The sequence below is a fragment of the Ranitomeya imitator genome, chromosome 7, assembly GCF_032444005.1.
Source record: "Ranitomeya imitator isolate aRanImi1 chromosome 7, aRanImi1.pri, whole genome shotgun sequence".
Lineage (NCBI taxonomy): Eukaryota > Metazoa > Chordata > Amphibia > Anura > Dendrobatidae > Ranitomeya > Ranitomeya imitator.
The window spans coordinates 95215745-95240921 of record NC_091288.1 but is presented as its reverse complement, the minus strand read 5'-3'; the positions used below and the strand labels follow the sequence as shown (position 1 = coordinate 95240921).

The 25177-nt window shown below is 41.5% G+C and overlaps 1 protein-coding gene across 7 annotated transcripts in view; it reads right to left on the bottom strand.

The window, feature by feature from the left end:
* Positions 1–25177, bottom strand: part of PARD3B (par-3 family cell polarity regulator beta) — a 2197040-nt gene that overhangs the window by 1390056 nt on the left and 781807 nt on the right. For all 7 annotated transcript variants that reach the window (XM_069733662.1, XM_069733664.1, XM_069733663.1 and 4 more), the window contains exon 15: positions 22873–22940. In XM_069733662.1, the coding sequence (XP_069589763.1) occupies positions 22873–22940 (68 nt within the window). The remainder of the gene's footprint in view (positions 1–22872; positions 22941–25177) is intronic.

Sequence of the window (25177 nt, the reverse complement as noted above, 5' to 3'; positions counted from 1 at the left end):
TACGTCCTATATAGTGTGATGTCATTGTGTACGTCCTATAGAGTGTGTTGTCATTGTGTACGTCCTATATAGTGTGATGTCACTGTGTACATCCTATATAGTGTGATGTCATTGTGTACATCCTATACAGTGTGATGTCATTGTGTACATCCTATACAGTGTGATGTCATTGTGTACATCCTATACAGTGTGATGTCATTGTGTACGTCCTATACAGTGTGATGTCATTGTGTACATCCTATATAGTGTAATGCCATTGTGTACGGCCTATATAGTGTGATGTCATTGTGTATGTCCTATACAGTGTGATGTCATTGTGTACGTCCTATACAGTGTGATGTCATTGTGTATGTCCTATACAGTGTGATGTCATTGTGTACATCCTATACAGTGTGATGTTATTGTGTACATCCTATACAGTGTGATGTCATTGTGTACATCCTATATAGTGTGATGTCACTGTGTACATCCTATACAGTGTGATGTCATTGTGTAAGTCCTACATAGTGTGATATCATTGTGTACATCCTATATAGTGTGATGTCATTGTGTACATCCTATACAGTGTGATGTCATTGTGTACATCCTATATAGTGTGATGTCATTGTGTACATCCTATACAGTGTGATGTCATTGTGTACGTCCTATATAGTGTGATGTCATTGTGTACGTCCTATACAGTGTGATGTCATTGTGTATGTCCTATGCAGTGTGATGTCATTGTGTACGTCCTATACAGTGTGATGTCATTGTGTACGTCCTATACAGTGTGATGTCATTGTGTACGTCCTATACAGTGTGATGTCATTGTGTACGTCCTATATAGTGTGATGTCATTGTGTACATCCTATACAGTGTGATGTCATTGTGTACGTCCTATACAGTGTGATGTCATTGTGTACATCCTATGCAGTGTGATGTCATTGTGTATGTCCTATGCAGTGTGATGTCATTGTGTACGTCCTATACAGTGTGATGTCATTGTGTACGTCCTATACAGTGTGATGTCATTGTGTACGTCCTATACAGTGTGATGACATTGTGTACGTCCTATACAGTGTGATGTCATTGTGTACGTCCTATACAGTGTGATGTCATTGTGTACGTCCTATACAGTGTGATGTCATTGTGTACGTCCTATACAGTGTGATGTCATTGTGTATGTCCTACACAGTGTGATGTCATTATGCACGTCCTATACAGTGTGATGTCATTGTGTACGTCCTACATAGTGTGATGTCATTGTGTACGTCCTATACAGTGTGATGTCATTGTGTACATCCTATACAGTGTGATGTCATTGTGTACGTCCTATATAGTGTGATGTGATTGTGTACGTCCTATACAGTGTGATGTCATTGTGTATGTCCTATATAGTGTGATGTCATTGTGTACGTCCTATACTACTGGATGCAGCACTGATGGAGGGAGTGATTAGAAAAAGAGAAAGAGACTATATATTTGTAAAAAAACCAGTGATTCCCACATTCTACTTGGTACCTAAAGTCCATAAAAATCTCACGTGCCCTCCTGGAAGACCTATCGTCTCGGGTATTGGAGGTATAGGGGAAAGAGCCTGTGAATACATAGACTTTTTTCTTCAGCCGTTGGTACAGGATTTGCCGTCCTATATCAGAGATTCAACACATCTCATAGAGAAATTGAAAGATGTGAGACTGCCAGAGCAGGCCTGGCTGGTGACAGCCGATGTTTCTGCTCTTTACACCAGCATTGCACATGATGACGGATTAAGGGCAGTAGATCATTTTCTAAGAAGAGTGCATCCTGGGGAGCTCCCACATAATTCCTTCCTTTTGAGCCTGCTCAGGTTTGTGTTAACACACAATTATTTTATATTTGATTTTTCTTTTTTCAAACAGTTATCGGGTACCGCGATGGGTGCCCGCTGTGCTCCTTCCTTTGCCAACCTTTTCATGGGTTGGTGGGAGGAGACCAGCGTGTACCCGTCGCGGGCCTTTAGAGAAAATGTTTTATATTGGTTTCGGTTTATCGATGACATTTTTTTTATCTGGGCAGGCTCAAGGGAGGGATGTGAGGACTTCCTCCGGATGCTGAATGATAATGTATATAACATTTATTTAACCTTTGAAATATCCTTGTCTACAGTGGGATTTCTAGATCTAAGACTCATCCGTCAAAATGACATCATATATACAGACCTGTTCCGGAAAAACACGGCAGCTAATGGATTATTGGATTTTAAAAGTTTCCATCCTCATCATCTGAAGAAAAATTTACCTACTGGTCAATTTCACAGAATCCGGAGGAACTGTACCCTACAGAGTGATTTTTGCTCTCAAGCTAAGGCCCTCTCAACGCGTCTGCAGGCAAGAGGTTATCCGAGATCGATTATAAAAAATGCCCTACAGCAAACTAAATCTATCCCAAGGACACAACTGTTAAAACCGAGAAACAGGAAAGTGGATAACGAACTCAGGTATATAACTACATTCCACAATCATTGGAAGGAAGTCTCCGAATTATTCAGGAGACACTGGAACATCCTGAAAACAGACCCTAAGGTGACAGACCTTGTACCAGAGCGCCCTCTAATTACAGCTAGGAGGGCACCAAATTTACGAGACTCCCTCTCAAGGAGCCACTTTATTAAACCAACTTTGAAACTGGGCAGGGGATGTACCCTCAGAGGTATGTATCCATGCGGGGAATGCAATATTTGCTCGTTGGTAAGCAGGGGCTCCTGCTTTGCCAATCCCCTAGATGGGACTGAGTATAATTTAAAGGACTATATGAACTGTAAAACATCTAATGTGATCTATGCTTTGACATGCTCTTGCCCCAAGACCTATGTAGGACAGACTTCCCAGGAGCTTCGCAAAAGAGTACAACAGCATATCTCTAATATTAATTGCGCCAAACAAGATATATCCAAAGGCAAAATGGTTTCCACAGTAGCCATGCATTTTTTGCAGGTTCATTCTAGCAATACTCGGGATCTGCGGGTTACCGGCCTGCAGAAAATTCCACCAAATATCCGCAGAAGGGACAGACAGGGGGAATTGCTCAGACTAGAGGCCCGCTGGATATACCAGTTGGGATCAGTATCACCAGGGGGCCTCAATGAGGATCTCCTCTATACAGGATTCCTTCTGCCCTAGATGGGTTCATCATCATTTTTTAATTTTTTTTTTTTTTTTTTTTTCTTTTTCTCTCTCTTGGGATAACATGGTAAAATATTACTCACACTAGTGGACCAGAGTCCGTATTTTTGGACGCTTGGTTAACAGCGTTCTGTATTGCATAGATGCACAAACAGTTTATCATCTAGTGGAAAACTGATGCCCGTAAGGCAATAGATAGGACTTTTCTGGATCTTAATAAACACTGTGTAGGAATAACAAGAGATTTACTATTACCTCATCAACAATGGAGTTCTAAGAACGAATTATTATAGGAATGACTTCCCTGTAGATATTGCGTAGGCATACTTAGTAATGGTGGTTATAGGGCTGGCGATGGGCTCTAGCAACAGCGCGTCGTGCAGGCGCAATAAGCGAACCATATCGGTAGATCAGCGTCTGGTTTCTAGGACGCCAAGAAACTATGAAGTGATGTATTTTGGTCGCACTGCGCAGGCGCGACTAGCGGACGCTTACTATCGGAATATGGTGCAGGTGTAAAGTATATCTACATTAGTGGACCAGCGTCTGTATCTCCAGACGCCAGGCAATTAGGGGATTATATTGCATAGATGCACAATTAGTATATCTTGCAGCTGGCAACTCATGCCCGTATGGCTTTACAATAGACATGATTTTCCCAGATTTTGATAGCACTGCGCAGGTGCACAAAGGAGATAAACAATTTTTTTTTTTTTTTTTTTTTTTTTTTTTTCCAAATTAACTATGGAGTTTTCCAAAAGAGAAAAATGTATTTTATAGGTATGATTTCTCCGCAAGTACTGCGCAAACGCATTCAGTAAATAGTCATTATAGGGCTGGCGCCGGACTTTAGTAATAGCGTATCACGCAGGCGCAAAAGCGGCCTGCATTGAAAGACAAATGTCCGGTTCCAGGACGCTGTATAATTAAGATGCATTTTGTTCGCATTGCGCAGACGCGGAAAATGGAGGACACCTATTGGACTGACGTCAGGCCTCTAAGACGCTCGGTAACCAAGGGAACTTCTCACAAGTTTCACTTCACCAATCGGAGTCTACATTGCACAGCAGAGAAGGGAGGGGAACTGTGACATAATTAGACCGTCTACAAATAAGGACAGGTTTTACTTATCCCCACTCAAGACTTACTGACTGGTTCCTATTGGTCAGAGACTGCCGAACACAGGTGTCGGCATTAGCTGACCAATAAGTAAGTGCACTTACGCTATATATGCTGGACACGACTTGTATATCATCATTTCCCCTGACGAAGCCACCAGGAGTGGCGATACGCGTAGGGAGCCTCCAGACCCTGTCTCCTAGTGAGTATATTACTTATTTATCTTCACATGCAGTGGGTGATGCCTGTGGTTCCATTTCTGTTTTTTTTTTTTTTTTTTTTTTTTTTCTAAATGTATCATAATATTGTTTATGTGCATTTCCATGCCCACAATATATGAAGGGCTCATTGTTTAGTACTTAGTGGACATATTAAATGGATATCTGCATGTTCTTAATTAGTCATCTAAACCTTGGGATATCATAGTATTATTATATATAACAAGAGCCGGATATCTATTTTGGACATTATTAAACCACGTCAGGACGGCACCACAGGACACTTATCTGCATTGCTCTGACTTTATACTATTTTGCAACTCACGGAGCTACGCCACAGGATTATTTTTCCTAGGGGGTCTGGTTTCTATCATGTCCCCATACAGAGGACATTGAAAGTAGTGTGTATAGGCATATGTTTTATGCTGTTTTTAATGTATGTTTTTAAAGTTTAGCACTGAAGTTTTGGTCTCAATAAAGATTTGTTTATATTGATTACATTGGCTCAGTGTGCACCTCTTTGCGCTTCTCTTTTCTTCTTTCTTTATAGTACTGTATTTATAAGCGCATTGGTAGCACCGGGCATATATGGTGAGAAATATTTAGGTGGTGCCCGCTCGACTTTCTTTTTCTGACCATGGCGTCTCTAGACATGCCTCTGACATCGGCTCTCATTCAGACATCTGTGAATCCCGTATGTGTTCTATACAGAATTTTCATGGACAGAACATGTACTCATTAAAGGCTATGATGTTATTCATGTATCCACTAAAAAATCATGTCCATTTTTTTTTTCTTTTTTTAGCAGAGTCACATATCAAAATTACCCATACAAGTCTATGGGTGTGTGAAAATCCTGGGCAGCACACAGGTGACATCAGTATACAGACCGTGTGACGTCCGTGATTAACATTGTAATGTGTAGGAGAAGCTTTTGAATTACTTTGTTTTCTTGTATGTGAAAATCACTGATGCAACACTGATAGTACGGACTGGTACTGACCAAACATTGATGTCATATGAACTGTTTTTTTTTTTTTTTTTTGTGCACATGAAAAATCACAGACGTCTAAATGAGGCCGCAAAAAAACATACTTTTCACATCCTTCATTACATTCAACGAAAAGAATAATTGCAGGTGATTTATAAGGATTTCTTGTCTTTCAGTCCTAAAATCTGCAATCGGACATGCTTGAGAAAGATTATACCACTATAGGCGGTGTAGCAAAATGCATCCATAAAGCACTCTAGCATTTAATTGCTTCTTGTAAAAACAAGTCAGATAACATTATCTTATCTGGTAATTATCCCCTTCAACTAATTATGTTGCTAGTAGCCTTAAAAACACCATAATGGTTAAATAACTAGCCAAATCCCAATGAAAGCCAATACATCCTTTTTTAAAAACAGCCCAAATAGAACTAAATGAGACCGGTAAGAGGATTACCCGACAAAGTGCACTCAGGACCTCATTCACCAAGCTGACTTAATGCCTGGAACATGACCAGGGACAATAGTCATTATTTGCCCTTTTGTTCCTGCTCACTGATAATATTACTGAATAGATCAGGCTACATATATCCTGCTCTCTTCAGAGAATCAGACAGGAAACCACAAATACAGACAATATCCCAAACACACCTTTCATTGTATGACATAAATGTTACATAGGGGTTCAGGGGCAGAAAAGATGCTGGACCACAGCAGACAAATCTGTTAGGCTTTGACGTTCCACTATACCTGAAAAGCATTCACTCTCACTTGTAGAACAGGGGCCTGCATTTAGAGATGAGTGGAACTCATGAGATTCGAGTAAGCCAAATCACGCAGGCTTTACAGGTAAATTCAATTATTGGCAAATTGTTCTCCGCAAATTGAATGTTCCTTATTATGCTAAAAAAACCTAATGCTCACCTTACTACTCATCTCCACTGCTTAATGTCTCCATATGGTCATCGTTGCCTCTACTTAGGAGGGCATCTTTACACTAGGCCGGAACTTCTGACCGCGACTAGGCCTGGCAAATCAAGCATTTGAAGGGGCATCCAAGCCAAAAGTGTCAGCCTAGAATCCACGTCATAAGGTCGAGGCGCACAATGCAAAGCGACAGTCTAGAGTGAAGAGGTCCAGTGTTTCATAGCATGGTGGTACACAAGGACTGTACGCAGGAGAGCAAGAAGCAGAGGTAGACACAGTGGCAAAATTCAAGTGGAATTAAATTCCACCAGAATATGCAAATTGTCTCTTCAGAGGGGAAGAGAACTAGAACTCTAGTGCCACCTATTGGAAGAATCAATCTCACAAGTCAATGTCGACCCTTTAACGAGCCTTGTCACATGACTTAGGATAATAGCCAAGCCAGATTCTGATGAGTTGACCACCTCAAAATGAGGATGCCCAGGCATTATAGGGAGATGATACAGGCATGTGGAGGCCACACACACTACTGAGCATCATTTCCTTGTCTTGAGGCATTTCCACTGAAGTTGGATCAGCCTGTAATTTCATTTTCTACTTTGATTTTGAGCATCATTCCAACTCCAGACCTTTGTGGGATATTAGTTGTGATTTAAGTTGATCATTTTTAGGTTGTATTGTTCTCAACACATTGCACTGTATAATGAATACAGATTTACAACAGGAATATTTCCTTCAGTGATATCTAGGATGTGGGATTTTAGTGTTCCCTTTATTTTTTGGAGCAGTGTAGATTGGGGTTTCCAGACAAGTGAACAACACTCATCTGAAACGCCTGCAGTCAACAAGCCATGCTAAAGAGCCAAGTTCCCTGCCTAAGGCCCTTCCTCCAATAACTAACACAATCAGCCTTCAGCATTGTTGAATTTGCCAACAGATTAATGTAGGCCTTGCTTTATCTGTTGTCTTTAAACCCGGCCTAGAGAAAAAAATGACTTACAAGCTAGGGAGCAGAGTAGCCAGAGATAGATTAATTTCAGTCTAAACAAAAACACACATATTGCAGACATATTTTCTCCCTTGGCAGTATTCTCGGAAGGTAAATCATGATAAAAGGTCAATATAACTTACAGATTAATGTCATTCTTTTGGTTGGATGTGAAGGGCTACTGACCATGATACAAAGCCACACTATAACAGCACATGGGATCAATCTGCAGAGGACAGTTAGTGAAGCTGAAGATCAGGGGATATGGTAATCCAAATTTTAGCCACGGGACTAAAATACTGCAATTGCTATTTATACATAAAAAAAAAAACTATCAGTATGGAGGCAGAACCAATCATCCTATCTATTTATTGGTAAAAGTCCAAAAATAACTAAATCCATTACAGCAATGTGTTAAGATGATGGGATGCATCCAACTAACACCTCCCAGGTAAATAAATTAGTAGGATGTCAGTCTAAGGGTACCGTCACACTTAGTGACGCTGCAGCGATACCGACAACGATCCGGATCGCTGCAGCGTCGCTGTTTGGTCGCTGGAGAGCTGTCACACAGACAGCTCTCCAGCGACCAACGATCCCGAGGTCCCCGGTAACCAGGGTAAACATCGGGTTACTAAGCGCAGGGCCGCGCTTAGTAACCCGATGTTTACCCTGGTTACCAGCGTAAAAAAACAAACAGTACATACTTACATTCAGCTGTCTGTCCCTTGCCGTCTGGTTCCTGCACTGACTGCTGGCCGGAAAGTGAAAGTGAAAGCACAGCACAGCGGTGAGTCACACAGCGGTGACTCACTGCTGTGGCTGTGCTCTGCTTTCACTTTACGGCCAGCAGTCAGTGCAGGAACCAGACGGCAAGGGACAGACAGCTGAATGTAAGAATGTACTGTTTGTTTTTTTACGCTGGTAACCAGGGTAAACATCGGGTTACTAAGCGCGGCCCTGCGCTTAGTTACCCGATGTTTACCCTGGTTACCAGTGAAGACATCGCTGAATCGGTGTCACACACGCCGATTCAGCGATGTCTGCGGGGAGTCCAGCGACAAAATAAAGTTCTGGACTTTCTTCCCCGACCAGCGATCTCCCAGCAGGGGCCTGATCGCTGCTGCCTGTCACACTGGACGATATCGCTAGTGAGGACGCTGCAACGTCACGGATCGCTAGCGATATCGTCTAGTGTGACAGTACCTTAAGTCCTACTTTAGCATACAGAGAAATTTCACTGGGATATAAGCAGAAAAGTGTTCACATCAAAAATAAAGCCAAGCTTAAATTAAAACCCACTGCTTATCCTGTTTAGGGCTTCTTTTTGCTATGCATTACAATCATTGAATTTCTTGGGGGAGAAATCTACAGAAGCATCTATTTACTAGCACATTTTTAAGGATACAATTTCTTTTTATAAAGAACAATAACACAACAATCTGTGTGAAACCTCAGGCATAGGAAACTACATCCTCACTACATAAATGTACATGGGTGATGCATTTATCGTACATCTTTTATGGAGCAGTAACAATGATTTTTTTTTTCATTGCCACATTACAGGAGCCGCAATCTGATATTGATGCCCTGTCCATAACTTGGTCCATCAATATCTTGTGAGTGGACAACCCCTCTAAGCTCAAAAAGACCAAGAGAATTTTGGTCTCAGAGCTTCTAATGATTGTCCACATTGCTGTTTGTGGACGTGATTTTGGCTGGGTGAGTTCTAGATTTTGAACTTATTTTGAGGTATCTATGTAGTTCTGTTTGATTTATATTAAAGCAAGATTCCACCCTGGCACTGAAAAGTGTCTTTATGTACAGGTGCTTCTCACAAAATTAGAATATCATCAATAAGTTAATTTATTTCAGTTTGTCAATCCAAAAAAGTGAAACTCATATACTGTATAGGGTCATTACAAACAGAGTGATCTATTTCAACTGTTTATTTCTGTTAATGTTGATTATTATGGCTTACAGCCAATGAGAACCCAAAAGTCATTATCTCAGTAATTTAGAATAGTTAACAAAAACACCTGTAAAGGCTTCCTAAGCATTTAAAAAGGTCCCTTAGTCTGTTTCAGTAGGCTCCACAATCATGAGGAAGACTGCTGACTTGACAGATGTTCAGAAGGCAGTCATTGACACCCTCTACGAAAAGGGTAAGCCACAAAAAAGTAATTGCTAAAGGAGCTGGCTGTTCACAGAGTGCTGCATCCAAGCACATAAATGGAAAGTTTAGTGGAAGGAAAAAGTGTGGTAAAAAAGGTGCACAAGCAATTGGGATAGCCACAGCCTTGAAAGGATTGTTAAACAAAGGCCATTCAAAAAATTGGGGGCGATTCACAAGGAGTTGACAGCTGCTGGAGTCATTGCTTCAAGAAGAGCTACCACACACAGATGAATCCAGGGCATGGGCAACAAGTGTCACATTCCTTGTGTCCAGCCACTCATGACCAGTAGACAATACCAGAAGTGTCTTACCTGGCCCAATGAGAAAAAAAAAACTGGTCTATTGATTAGTGGTCCAAGCGGTTGTCAGATGAAAGTAAATTTTTCATTTCATTTGGAAAAGAAGGTCCCAGAGTCTGGGGGAAGAGTGGAGAGGAACACAGTCCAAGCTGTATTTGAGGTCTAGTGTGAGGTTTCCACAATCTGTGATGGTTTGGGGAAGCTTTGTAGGTCCATTGTGTTTTATTAAGACCAAAGTCAGTACAGCCGTTTACCAGGAAATTTTACTGCACTTCAAGCTTCCCTCTGTCAACAACCTTTTAGGAGATGGCAATTTCATTCTCCAGCAGGACTTGGCACCTGCCCACACTGCCAAAAGTATCTTTCCTTAATCAATTCCTGAATCAACACTCAGTGTGTACCCTTCCCCCACCCAGGGAATAGGGAAGCAATAGTGTTCTGTAAAACGCCAACCAGACTAACAAGGCAACACAAACATGGATAATGAAAAATACCAATCATACAAATATACTCATAAACAACAGGGGTAAACACCAGGGAGAGGAAGATGGGGTTAAAACAAAGTAGGAGAAAAAAGGGAATTTCCACATGCTCAAAACCTAGCAATAATGTAGTAGAACAACCTCCAGCACTCTCATAAGAAAAAGTAAAGAAGTCTTGTGTCCAATAACGAATTCTTTATTATAATGATTAATCGTTCTGGGAGTTCACAGCCATGATAACAGGATACAACAGAAAATGTTCCCAACGTTTCGACATAAGACTTCTTTACTTTTTCTTATGAGAGTGCTGGAGGTTGTTCTACTACATTATACTTATTTTTCCTCCTAAGCACCAGCTGGTATTGTGTGCGGGTGACCCTGGTCATTTATATTCAAAACCTAGCAATAGTCACAGATTAACCAAATGCCTTCTCCAACAACATCCACCAATAAATTACAATCATGCAGCATAAACTACCTCTGACAATGAGTGCTAGCCAGGGCCCAGATTATATAGAAGATAGGAGTGGCTACCTGGCTTCTTCCAGTACCCTCAACCAGGGCCGCCATCAGAGCATTACTGCTCTTACTGCTGTATGGGGCCCGGTCAGCAGCAGTACACAGAGGGGCCCACAGATCCGGGCCCCACTGTTATGCATCTACTGATCAAGCCCCATCGTGCACTAAAATACTGTGCAGTGCGGCACACACGTCGGTGCTGGGGCCCGGGAGCCTTTTTGGAGCTGTCCATGGCCGTCTTACCTAGTTGGCTGCACAGCTCCTGCTCGGCTGTAGCTAGAATGTATGGGCTCCCTGAAGGTCCTGACTACAGCTCATACATTCTAGCAATCTCAGCAGTGAATGTGCTAGAATATAAGGGCTCCTTTCAGGTCCTCTCAGAAGCCCATACATTCTAACTGCTGCTTCACTGCTGAAAACACTAGACGTCCCGAGAACGACTGAGGTAAGAATATAAAAAAAAAAAACATTTGTTTTTTTTTAAATAGATGAGGTGGGGGGGACTGAGATTGCAGATGATGAAGTGTGTTTGAGGGGTACTGAACATGATGGAATGATAGGGGGCTGCAAATGATGAATTGTGTTTGAGGGGGTACTGCACATGATGAAATGATAAGGGGCTGCAAATGATGAAGGGGGACTGCAGATGAAGTGAAGGGAGGTTAGGGGACTGCAAATGATGATGTGGGGGTGATGGGGACGGCAAATGATGATGTGGGGGTGATGGGGACTGCAAATGATGATGTGGGGGTGATGGGGATTGGAAATGATAAGGTGGGCGTGATGGGGATTGCAAATGATGGGGACTGCAATTGATGAAGTGGGGTGATGGGGACTGCAAATGATGATGTGGGAGTGATGGAGACTGCAGATGATGAGTTGTGTTTGATGGGGTACTGTATTTGATGAAATGATAGGGGGCTGCAAATGATGAAGTAAGGGGGACTGCAGATGAAGTGAAGGGGGATAGGGGACTAAATTATGAAGTAAGGTGGACTGCAAATGATGAAGTGGGGGTGATGAGGACTGCACATCAAGTGAGTGTGAGGGACGGTGGACAGCAATTGAATTGAAAGTGGGGGTGGGGAGAGCAAATGGTGTATTGAAGGTGGAGAGAGCAAATAATGAATTTTGAGGGTGGGGAAGAGCAGTTGATAATGAATAGAGGGTGGGAGAAAGAGAAGACATAACAATGAATTGAGGCAGAAAGGGCATGTAACTATAATGAATTGAGGTAAGGGTTAGGGGGTCATTGAGGATAAAGTGACTGGTAATAAATTGGGGGAAAGAGAACAGATGCTAATTAATTTATATATTAAATGGGGAAAGTGCCTATGTACAGATAGTGGGGGCACAGTGGCGGAGTATAATTTATATTTGGGATGGTTGGTTGCATAATAACCAATTATATATTAATGGTGGGTGAACATTTGTATTCAGATGTGTAGTGTAGAAGAAAGGGAAAAAAGTGGGGAATGTGCTCTGGAAGCGGTGCTCTAGATCAGAGGTCCCCAACTCCAGTCCTCAAGGCCCATCAACATGTCATGTTTTCAGGATTTCCTTAGTTTTGCCCAGGTAATAATTGCATCACCTGTGCAATGCAAAGGGAATCCTGAAAACATGACCTGTTGGTGGGCCTTGAGGACTGGAGTTGGGGACCTCTGCTCTAGATAACTGTGTTATTTTATGCAGAGACAAGTCTTGACTGAAAGAAGTGATGACGGTCTGTGCTGGATTAAAAAGAAACGCAAAGATGAAGGACTTCAGCTGGAGACGTCACAGGTGAGTCAGTATGTTACCTGTACACTGACACCATACACTGTATACTGTATACAGAGCTCCTGTATATGTCACTGGTGATCACTATATTATCTGTACACTATACACTATATACAGAGCTCCTGTGTATAATGTCACTAGTGATCACTGTATTACATGTACACTGTACCCTATATACAGAGCTCCTGTGTATAATGTCACTGGGGATCACTATTACCTGTACACTATATACAGAGCTCCTGTGTATAATGTCACTGGTGATCCATGTATTACCTGTACACTGACACTATATGCAGAGCTCCTGTGTATAATGGCACCAGTGACCACTGTATTACCTGTACACAGACACTTTTTTATTAATGATCAGTATTGTACTATTCAGTCACAATGTGGTGGTAATAAAGTTGTCCGGCCATGGTGTGGTGGTATTTGTTCCTTGTATGTGTTATTATTCGGTCACTGTGGGGTGGTGATATGTGGTCTGGTCATCTTGTGTTGGTATTTGTTCCTTGTATGTAGTTGGTCACCATGTGGTGATGATATTTGGTCTGTACATACTGTGGTGGTATTTGTCCCTTGTATGTGATATTGTTCGGTCACTGTGGCAGTAATATGTGGTCTTCACATGGTGTGGCGGTATTTGTTCCTTGTAGACAGTATTATAGGTCACTATGTGGTGATAATATGGTGTATAGTCATGGTGTTGTGGTATGTGTCCCTTGTGTGTGGTATTATTGGTCATTTGAAAAATAAATACAAATATACCTAAATTGTATTGCATATTTTAAAAAATGTTAAATAAGTTAAGAGTAGAGTAGGGCATGGCCAAAAGAGTCTACCTTGTCGTCGTGGAAGATTAAAAAAACCTTTTGGCCAAAACAAAATCTGCTGGCTGTGTGTGAGATCTGGTGATGGGAACTGTTAATGTGTGATTGGTGAGAAGTGGAGCTTTTCCAAGAGACAGCGGTTGGGCTGTGGACAGTTCGAGGGGTGGAGGCGGGCCTGGGGTGGAGCCTGGGCGGTGTCTTAAGGGGGCCCCAAAAATTTTGCCAGTATGGGGCCCCAAAATTCCTAGTGACAGCCCTGCCCTCAACTGAGCAGATTAACCTCTGTGCTGCTAAAATAAATTTGCACTGTTTAATATGAAGGTAAATTGCTTCTAATCAGTGGAGGAGTAGGAAAAATCAGATGCTTTGGTGTTCTGGTTCCTCTCTGTTGAGGTAAACCTGTGACACATTTCAATGCAGGAAAGTACATGCAATAAAATTACTGATTACATTTTCTATTGTAATGCCAATATTTTGTCATCACTGACAATCATTTTACTGCCCATTCAGCTTCTATTTTTTGCATAATAATTAAATTATCCAAAAAAGTGTGTTTTGTTTTCCAATTGATTTTTGGGGTAATTTACTTTTCTATTGAATTTTTGATCATTCAAGTAACTCGTATAGGAGTTATTGCTACTCTATTTCCACAGTAGTAGAACTTTCATCATAGGTGAGATACTTGATCAACTATAACGAATGCAATAGTTTTAAAAGTGAACAGTATATAGATGGCTCAAAACAAGCCTTTTCGCCATCGTATTCCATCAGTAAATGTAAAAGACACTCCATGGTGTGGGGAGCCCATTGGCTGGCAGCTGTAACACTTTCATTGTACTGGCATATAGAGAATAAAGTACTTTAAAGTCTTCCAGCTGTTGTGAGTCTCAATATTTCCTTCCCTGTTGGAGGCTTTGGAACAGAGGAATCCTTCCGATATTATCTGGACACCCAGTAGCAGATTGTAAATGAAAGCTGTGGCCCCAACAGAGAGCTCAGCTGGTCCTGAATCATCAGACATAGAGGGAACAGCAGGACGGATCATAACTTCACCAATTCATTGCTGGAGGCACTTGGCAAAAATGATGCAGCAGTATGTGACAGGTCTCTCCAGGAAAAGAAGGTTTAAACAGAGTGAGCCAGCAGAGTTAGGACCAAGAAAACCATTCATATTTTGTAATATTCATTGAGAGAAGTTACATACGAACTTGCACTGCTAATTTAAATCTGTACCAAGCCAAGAAAGATGAAATATTTTAGCAGCTAATATATTTTGTCACAAAAACATAACTAGTTCTTCAAATTCACTATAGCAATGTCTCTCTGCTTCCTTGTACGTAGCTACTAGTCAATCAGTACCTATTATCGTGTCCGAGGAGTCCGTGGAGTTATAACCTCTGAGTAGTGATGCACAAACGTGCTCATATAAGGTGCTATACGAGCACACCCGTGTGCTAACAGAGTGTCTTTGGCGTGCTCAAATGTTTGAGTTCCTGCACCTCCCTGTCTCGTGGCTGTTAGACAGCAGCAACACATGCAGGGATAGCCTAACAAAAATACAAACCTTGCATGTGTTGTGGCTGTCAAACAGCTGAAAGACATGCAGCCGCGGGGACTTAAAACATATTTTTCAAGCACGTTGAAGACATTCCGTTAGCACACGAGCATGCACGGATAACATCTTATATAAGCACGTTCCCTCATCACTTACCTCAGACTTTCTATGTAACTCCACAAAAATAAATCTGCAGTCACTTGACAATAAACAATGTCAAGAGAAGATAGAATTTCTTACCAATCTTTACTTTACACTATTAGATCAGTTCATTAAGGCTGGCATTTTGCACTGTAGTCTTAATGAAAGAAGTGCTGGAGAAAGAGCTGCATGTCCCACGATGCACCACTTCTTGAAATGTTACTTCAGTCAGGAACTAGACTACATTCCTGGTGTAATTTATGGCACAAAAGTGGCATAAATATTGAAGAACTTGTGATGCTGGCTTCACCATACCCCGTATTGCCCCAGCTCTGTCACTTTTGAAGAAGCTTGTCAGAACTGGTTTATGCCAAAAGCCATAAAACTTTTTTAAAAACTTTGCTGAGTGCCAATTTTGCTGTTTTAGGCCAGAATTTTAGCAAAAACACCTTCTTGAATGAGTCCTCAAGATCATCAAGCCTTCATTGGCCGCCTTCTATGTCTCAGCAGATACATATTAATTAGCATATTAGAAAGTTGCATTTATTTCTATTTTAAACATATGTAAATGTGTTAAAGAGTTATTCCCAAGTCAAAATGTGGCCTTCTAATAATGTACACATATATTTATTAATTTGTCCCAATATAACTTATTTTTAAAGGGAACCTGTCACCCCGAAAATCACGGGTGAGGTAAGCCCACCGGCATCAGGGGCTTAGCATTCTGTAATTCTGTAGATAAGCCCCCAATGTTACCTGAAAGAGGAGAAAAAGACATTAGATTATACTCACCCAGGGGCGGTCCCGCAGCTGGTCCGATCGGATGGGCGTCTCTGGTCCGCTGCGGCTCCTCCCATCTTTATTCCAAAACGTTGTCTTCTGATCTTCAGCCACGAATCCGGCGCAGGCATACTGTGTCTGCCCTGTTGAGGGCAGAGCAAAGTACTGCAGTGCGCAGGCGCCGGGCCTCTCTGACCTTTCCGGCGCCTGCGCAATGCAGTACTTTGTTCTGCCCTCAACAGGGCAGAAAAAGTACGCCTGCGCCGGAGCCGTGGCTGAAGATCAGAAGACGACATTTTGGAATGAAGATGGGAGGCGCCGCAGCAGACCAGAGACGCCCATCCAACCGGATCAGCAGCGGGACCGCCCCTGGGTGAGTATAATCTAACGTCTTTTTCTCCTCTTTCAGGTAACATTGGGGGCTTATCTACAGCATTACAGAATGCTGTAGATAAGCCCCTGATGCCGGTGGGCTTACCTCACCCTCGATTTTCGGGGTGACAGGTTCCCTTTAAATCTGGCCCATTTTGCACATATCACTTTCTTAGGATGTCCGTAAAGGCTCTGTTTATTCTTCAGTTACCATTGCAACCTTCATCTCGTAGCTCAGATGGCCATGGTTGATCATGTGCAGCGTAATCTCTCAGTCAGCTGACTTCCCGCCAGCATCTCTGTGCTGTGGGATGTGTCTGGAAGGGAGATTCTACTTTAAGGAATGAAGTCATAGAAAGCTCCCTTCATCACAGTGGAAACAGCTTACAAGGAAGCAGTGATGCTGCTAACAAAGAGAAGTGATATACTGCATTATGGAACTGTATACAGGTGGCAGAGAGGAAAGAGATACTGCAGGATGGGGCTCTGTATACAGAATGATAAGAGGAGAGATACACTACTAACAAAGTTAGGCTTGGGCTTTTGAGCAAAATTAAGTAAATTAAGTAGAGGCATGCAATGGTGATTTCCTCATCTCTAACAATTTATTGAAACAAAAGCAAACCATATGGGTGGGTATACCCCAACTCAAAATGTCAATGTCTCAATAAATTGTCATGTGGCCATGAGCATCAATTCCAGCTTGAACTTGAGCTTTGGAACCGGATGATGACTGCCACACAACTCCAGGCACATATAAGAGAGATGAGAGTCACCAAAGTGTCATGTCAGACCATTTGAAACCATTTACGTCAGTGTGGTCTACATGCTAGACAACCTGCAAGGGTAGAGCACTCCACCAGGCCAGGTCATTATCATCATCAGTGTCATCATCTTGCATTGGCCAGGGAGCATCTATTTTGTATGAGGGACCAATAAAAGTCAATTCATGCTAAGCAAAAATGATGGTCACCAATGATTTTGGAGACGTCAAGGAGAGCACTATGCATCAGCCATTGTTGTCAACAGACAAACCATTTGTGGTGGTGTTACAGTGTGGATAGGTGCGTCAAGTCAATACAAAACTGCCCTACACTTTGTGAATGGTACAGTGACAAGACCCTACTACTCAAATAACATTATTAATCCAGTCATTGTGCCTCTGCACGAACACAGGCCTAATTTCATCTTCATCAATGACGGTGCCCAACTCATCGAGGTCGCATCATTAGCAAATGGCTGCTGGAGACTGGGGTACCTCAAATGGAGGGGCTTGCATTTAATCCAGACCTGAATTTCATTGAAAACCTATGGGATCAGCTAAGTCGCTGTGTAGAGCTTTGTGACCATGTACTCCAGAACCTCAATGACCTGAGGCTGGCCTTCTGGAAGAGTGGTATACCATGCCTCCGTAGACAATAACTCCACTTGTGAACAGCGAGAGACGTAATTTTCAAGCTGTAATTGATGCTCATTCACATTAGGACAAAATTACTCTATGGACTCGAGCGCACAACATTAATAATAATAATAATAATAATAATTTTTATTTATATAGCGCCAACATATTCTGCAGCGCTTTACAAATTATAGAGGGTACTTGCACAGACAATAGACATTACAGCATAACAGAAATACAGTTCAAAACAGATACCAGGAGGAATGAGGGCCCTGCTCGCAAGCTTACAAACTATGAGGAAAAGGGGAGACACGAGAGGTGGATGGTAACAATTGCTTTAGTTATTCGGACCGGCCATAGTGTAAGGCTCTGGTGTTCATGTAAAGCTGCATGAACCAGTTAACTGCCTAAGTATGTAGCAGTACAGACACAGAGGGCTATTAACTGCATAAAATGAATGAGAACATGACGCGAGGAACCTGATTGCCTATTTAAAAAAAATAAATAAATAAAAACAATAGTTTTTTTTTTTTTTTTTTTTAAATAGGCCACACAGGGATTGTTAGGTTAATACATTGAGGCAGTAGGCCAGTCTGAACAAACCATATTTTTGGTTTGAAAGCTGTTTGTGAAAAAAAAAAAAATGGACATCAATGGGACCAATGTTATTCACTGGGGCACTGCAGATGAGTAATTTTTTTCACTGACTGAATTTGTGTGAGAAAAAAAAAACTGCAGCATACACTAGGTTCTTCCGTAAATCGGATGAGATTTGTCCATTCAAGCCTATGGCTGTGCAAAGAAAAAATTGGATGCCATAGGCAGGACTGTAACATCGGAAACTGTAAATGGTCTTGTAAATGATTAATGGCTTCTACTGGAAAAAAAAATATATAACAAAACAACCCCACAGCATTATCCTTTCTCTACCATAATTTACAGAGTGCACAATGCAGGAAGGCATCATTCTGACATTCACCAAACCCAGACTCATCCATCAGACTTACAGATGAGGAAATGTGATTCGTCATTCTACAGATCCCAATTCCACTGTTCAAAAATAAAGTGGCGGTGAGCTTTACACTACTCCATCCATTGCCATTGGTGATATTGGGGATATAAGGCTTGCATGCAGCTGCTCAGCCATGGAAACCCAAGTAATGAAGCTCCCATCACAGTTGTTGTGCTCATGTTAATGTGAAAGGTGGAACTCTGCAGTTATCGAGGCAGCAGAGTGTTCACAACCTTTTTGCAGCATGAGCCTCACCCCGCTCTGTAACATTACATGGTCTGCCACTTCATGGCTGTATTTCCGGAATTTTTCATTTTTCAATAATACCACTCTCAGTTTATGGTGGAATATTTATAGAGTGAAGAAATGTCACAAACTGACTTATTACAATAGTAGCATCATATTACTGTGGCACACTAGAATTTAATGACCTCTTTAGAATGACCTTTTCTATCACAAATATTTGTAAAGGCAGAATACATGGTGAGGAGCTGCATGTCATACACCTGGGGTAATGGGACTGAACACAAACCATGAATTCAATAACCATGCATTCAATGTTTTTGCCCACAAATACTTATATATCAGTTCTGCAGAATGGTGCAGAAATATGGGTGGATATTTACCGGGATTGGGCCTTAAATGGTTAAAAGAGTATGTCTGATCCTCTATACTCAGCAAGGTATACAGCAAAGCATCACTGAACTTGATCTACTTTTTTATAGATAGTTTAATGCTATAACAGTCCCCTTTGTACAGAGAGAACACAGAGCTTAATTAGCCTTCACTTTCCCGTCTCCCCTGTATAAATGGGCACCTTGCAAATTACTAGAGTAAAATAACGCTTATTATCATTAAGAGTAACTACGGTTGTTAAAATGTTCCATGTGCTCAGTGGAAATGGCTGATAGAAAAAGCGAAGAGAGAAAATGATTCCATATCCTGATAAAACAAAAGCCTTATTTCGCTTCAAATAGAAGATTATATTTTCCGGTACAAATTGTACTATGTATCAAGAAAATTAAATTGTCCCAAATGGACTAAAACACAGATTTCAGGATTTGAGCAAAAAATGACTCCGGGGTTATTTTCCTTTTCTAATTATTTTTCTTTTAGGATATTTTGAACACAGGGTAAAAAAAGGGCTAAAAACCAGTAAAAAGTGTGGTACTTTCCATCATAAACTTCCATTCTAAAGTCTATTGACATCATTTACAGGTCCCAAGTGGTTTCCACGAGAGATAATTCAAATCAATCTACAGGACCTGGTCCAGAAGATCTAACTCTGCTTTGTGGCTGCTGGACAAGAGCCCAGTGAGTGGCCTCCTACCTGCCAGCAGTTGTGGCTTTCATTTTATTAGCCGCCCCAGTGCGACACATCATTCCAGGCCGGCTAATCAGACGAAGAGAGGAGTATGTCAGAAAGTAGGAAGAGGTTCGATGGGCCCTGTAAATCGATTTCCACCATTTCTAGTTGTCACCATTTCCAAAACAACTTAAGGCTATATTCATATGTTGTGGAGGGTTTTTGCTGCATCTTTTTAATGCAAATTTCAAGCTGTGTTTTACAGTACTAGCAAAAGCTATGACATTTCTGAAATCTCATGCCCACACAATGTTTTTTTTTTTTCGAGACTGAATTGGAAAACTGCTATGCTTTAAAAAAAACTGCAGAGTGTCACTTCTTTCAGAGTTTTTGCAGCATTTTTCACCTATAGAAAGCAATAAGCTAGTGCAAAAATGTAGCAAAAAATGCAGGCATCAGGTTTTGCAGTATTTTTGGTGGAAAAACTTCAGAAAGTTGAATAATGTTATATATATATATATATATATATATATATATATATATATATATATATATATATATATATATATACATTAAACCTGATAAAAAAATTCAGCAAATCCTGTTTGCTTAACTGCCAAAAGAGCAGGTTTTGTCTACAGAAAAAAATGCAGCAAAAAAACAATGTGTGAACATAACCTAATACAGGGCAGGATTGCCTTTTTCCTGACTTAGTATTGTCAGCAGCTACTTAGTAAAGCACACACCAGAAAGCACATGCCAGAGAAGATACCAAAATTGGACTTTTTGGGCCAATAACATAAACACTATGTCTGGCGACAAACCAACACAGCTCATCACTCCAAGAACACCATCCTCACAGTGAAATATGGAGGTGACATCTTGCTGTGGGCATGTTTTTCAGCAGCAGGGACAGTAAAAATGGCCTGTCAAGGGGCAGATGGATGGTGCAAAATTCTTTGATATTCTTGAGAAAAAGCTGTGTCAGTCCGTCAGTGATTTGAGACTGGGGCGGAGGTTCACCTTCAAACAAGACAATGACTCAAAGGATACTGCGGAGGCAACACTTGAATGGTTAAAGTGGAAATGTGTAAATGTTTTTGAGTGGCCTAGTCAAAGCCCAGACCGTAATCCAATTGAAAATCAGTGTTCAGACTTGAAGACTGATGATCACCAGAGGAAACTAAGTTAAAGCGGATGGAACAGTTTTGCCTTGATGAATGGGAAAATCCCAGTGGCAAAATGTGTAAAACTCATAGAGATTTATCCAAAGCGACTTGCAGCTGTAATTGGAGCAAAAGGAGACTTTACAGAGTTCTGACTTTAGCAGGGTGAATAAATATGCACATGCCAATATTTAGCTATTTGATCCCACAAATATAATTCATGTCTATAATTTTCTCACCACAAACTTTGACTAGTTGGTGATGAGAAACAAATTGGATAACAAAAAAAAATATTTAAACACAGGTTGTAAAGTAATAAAATAGTTCAAAAGCCAAATGGAGTTAATACTTTTGCAAGCCACTGAACTAACTGATGAGGTGCTGCATAAGAAAAACAATATGAAAGCACATGATTCATAAAAGCATGGTGTACATCTATAGAGATGTATTCTATTTTTACACAGGGTTAGGTTGGAGGTCTTAGGGTATGTTTCCACGTGCAGGAAACGCTGCGTGTCTGACACTGCATAGAGCCGCAGCGTCAGACACGCAGCATTCAGATGTTACAGCATAGTGGAGGGGATTTAATGAAATCCCATCTCCACTATGCGTGGTAACACGCACACGGCGGCCCTGCGACTCCGGACATGCTGCGCGTCTTTTCAGATCGCAGCATGTCCGTATATCTTGCGGCGACGCTGCGTCGCCGCAAGATATAGCACAGGGCCCTATGCGATGGGTGCGATGATGCTGGATGTGTGCTATGAACACTTCCGGCATCATCGCATCCCAGATGGGGACGGGGCTTACCGCAGAGCGGCAAAGCCGCTCCGACGATACCGCCGGCCATCCTGAAGGTGGACACAAACCCTCAGGCTACATTCCCACAATGAGTATTTTGCGAGTTTTGGATGTTGCAGATTTTTTTCCAGCATTTCTGCACCAATTTTGTAAGTTTGGTTGTGTTTTTGAGTTAATTTTGTAACATGTGTTTATCATGTGTTTTACGCTGTGGTTTTTAGCTCTGTTTGATACTTCTTGGTATTTGGCTTTGACAAAGTTTTATTAATACCGTTATGTGTGGTTCACATGCAATGTATATCTCTTGACTTTCCACATCTAAAGCAAGTCTATGGGGAAAATTTGCACGTAAAACTCGGCGTATCCGCAAGAGAAACAGACATGTTGCAGATTTAAAAAAAAAAAAAAAAAAAAACCACCTCAGGTCAGTTTATTTATTTATTATGCATTGCAATTTATCAATGTTTTACATGACTTATTACACCATTTTTAGTACCCACGCCAAAACCTAAAAATAGCATTAGCTGTGAATCTTTCGTTGTGAAGTAGGACGTATTTATAAATGATTTCTATATAAAAGTCCAAGAGGCAGGTCTCGCCAGCTTCTCTCCCCCGCCTGTTCAGCTATGCACACACATAGGAAAAACCCTGCTAATCCAGCTGAATGGGCTGGGAGAAGCCCGCCTCTTGGATTAGTCACCTTGTCCCGGGCTGTGCTTTCAATATGTGCTACTCTGAAACATCAATGCATTTTAGACTGAAACACTCATGTTCAGAACACAGGAGCCAGCTACCCGAGACTGGTGAAGTGTGAATCCGCTAACAAGTTTCCTTTAAGAAACTGATGGCACAAATCGTGAAAATGTCACTTACCAAGATCCATGCTCTTTGATGTCTTCAGATTGTAGGCATCAGGCTGCTGGGATCTTTCCATTTCTGAACTGTTTACAAAACAAATATATATATATTAATATTTCTCTAACATATTATAACATATTATGCAGTAGATACTATGCAACACAAACTTTTTTTTTAATACTACACTTTATAAATTCTCATCTGAGGGTTTCATCCAGATTAAGGTGGATACCCAATTTCACCTTGGTACTGCCCCTAATGTCATGACTCAGAGGAGCAACCTAGATGACGGTCTAGTACAACTGTGCACCTCATTTTCCAGGAGCTACATTATCACATCAAACCACTCTAAAAGAAGTATTACCTTTTCAGGAATATGATACATAGATTCGGGACATTTGCAGATTCAACTACCCTACCTAATCAAAGTATAGGAGTCATCTTTTTCACCCAAGTAGCATTTCAAACATACATAGACAAACCCCGAATGTATGTTGCTCCCTCCATTAAAGACTATGGGTGATGTGACAGCAGCCAAGTCATCCATCTCTAACTCCTGATCCTGATATATGAGGGGTTTGCTATCCAGTGCCCCACTACTCCTGACCAGGCCCTGCCCCCAGTACTACACACCTCTCTTTTTTAATAATTTCTGTGCCCAGATAGCTGGGGGGCAACACGGTATGGCATTGCAAACCACATGTAGCCATCAGGCTGTGAACCTCTGGTCTAGTATATAAAAGCTGCTTTCTCTACAGACATATTTTACCATGTACTCATCCATACCTGCTATCTCGCCAAATGTCTGTGCTATTACAGACATATTCAGACTTCTAGGGTTACGAATTAAGCTGTTAAATATAATTTTATTTATGCAGAACTCAACAGACAGAGAGGAAAGATGACACTAACACATCTGTGTGTCTTGAAACAATTTTAACAAAATTGCTATAGCATGACAGGCATTTCTCCAATCATGTTGTTCAGTTAGGAAGATCAATTAAACACATATGAAGATGTCAAAACGAAAATGAAGTAATGAAGAATATCTCAACAGCAATGTATGCAGTAATAATCATTCCTTCCACTGAGAACTGCTCTCTAGTTACTACTTATCAATCTGCAAAATACATCAATCTGCTTGGTCTGTTCTATAACATGCTGCCCACAGAGAGGCTGAACCATGCTGCCTACATGCCCTATTAGGCCATAATAATAATAATAATAATTTTATTTATATAGCGCCAACATATTCCGCAGCGCTTTACAAATTATAGAGGGGACTTGTACAGACAATAGACATTACAGCATAACAGAAATACAGTTCAAAACAGATACCAGGAGGATTGAGGGCCCTGCTCGCAAGCTTACAAACTATGGGGAAAAGGGGAGACACGAGAGGTGGATGGTAACAATTGCTTTAGTTATTCGGACCAGCCATAGTGTAAGGCTCAGGTGTTCATGTAAAGCTGCATGAACCAGTTACCTGCCTAAGTATGTAGCAGTACAGACACAGAGGGCTAATACTGCATAAAGTGTATGAGAACATGATGCGAGGAACCTTTTTTTTTTTTTTATTATAAATAGGCCACACAGGGATCGTTAGGTTAATGCATTGAGGCGGTAGGCCAGTCTGAACAAATGAGTTTTTAGGGCACGCTTAAAACTGTGGGGATTGGGGATTAATCGTATTAACCTAGGTAGTGCATTCCAAAGAATCGGCGCAGCACGTGTAAAGTCTTGGAGACGGGAGTGGGAGGTTCTGATTATTGAGGATGCTAACCTGAGGTCATTAGCGGAGCGGAGGGCACGGGTAGGGTGGTAGACTGATACCAGGGAGGAGATGTAGGGTGGTGCTGAGCCATTGAGTGCTTTGTGGATGAGGGTAGTAGTTTTGTACTGGATTCTGGAGTGGATGGGTAGCCAGTGTAATGACTGGCACAGGGTAGAGGCATCGGTGTAACGGTTGGTGAGGAATATGATCCTGGCTGCAGCATTCAGGACAGATTGGAGCGGGGAGAGTTTTGCAAGAGGGAGACCGATTAGTAGAGAGTTACAATAGTCCAGACGAGAATGAATAAGTGAAACAGTCAGAGTTTTTGCAGAGTCGAAAGTAAGAAAAGGGCGAATTCTAGAAATGTTTTTGAGATGCAGGTAAGAAGAGCGAGCCAGTGATCGGATATAGGGGGTGAATGAAAGGTCAGAATCAAGGATGACCCCAAGGCAGCGGGCATGTTGCTTTGGAGTAATGGTGGAACCGCACACGGAGATGGCAATGTCAGGCAAAGGTAGGTTAGTAGAGGGAGAGAACACGAGGAGT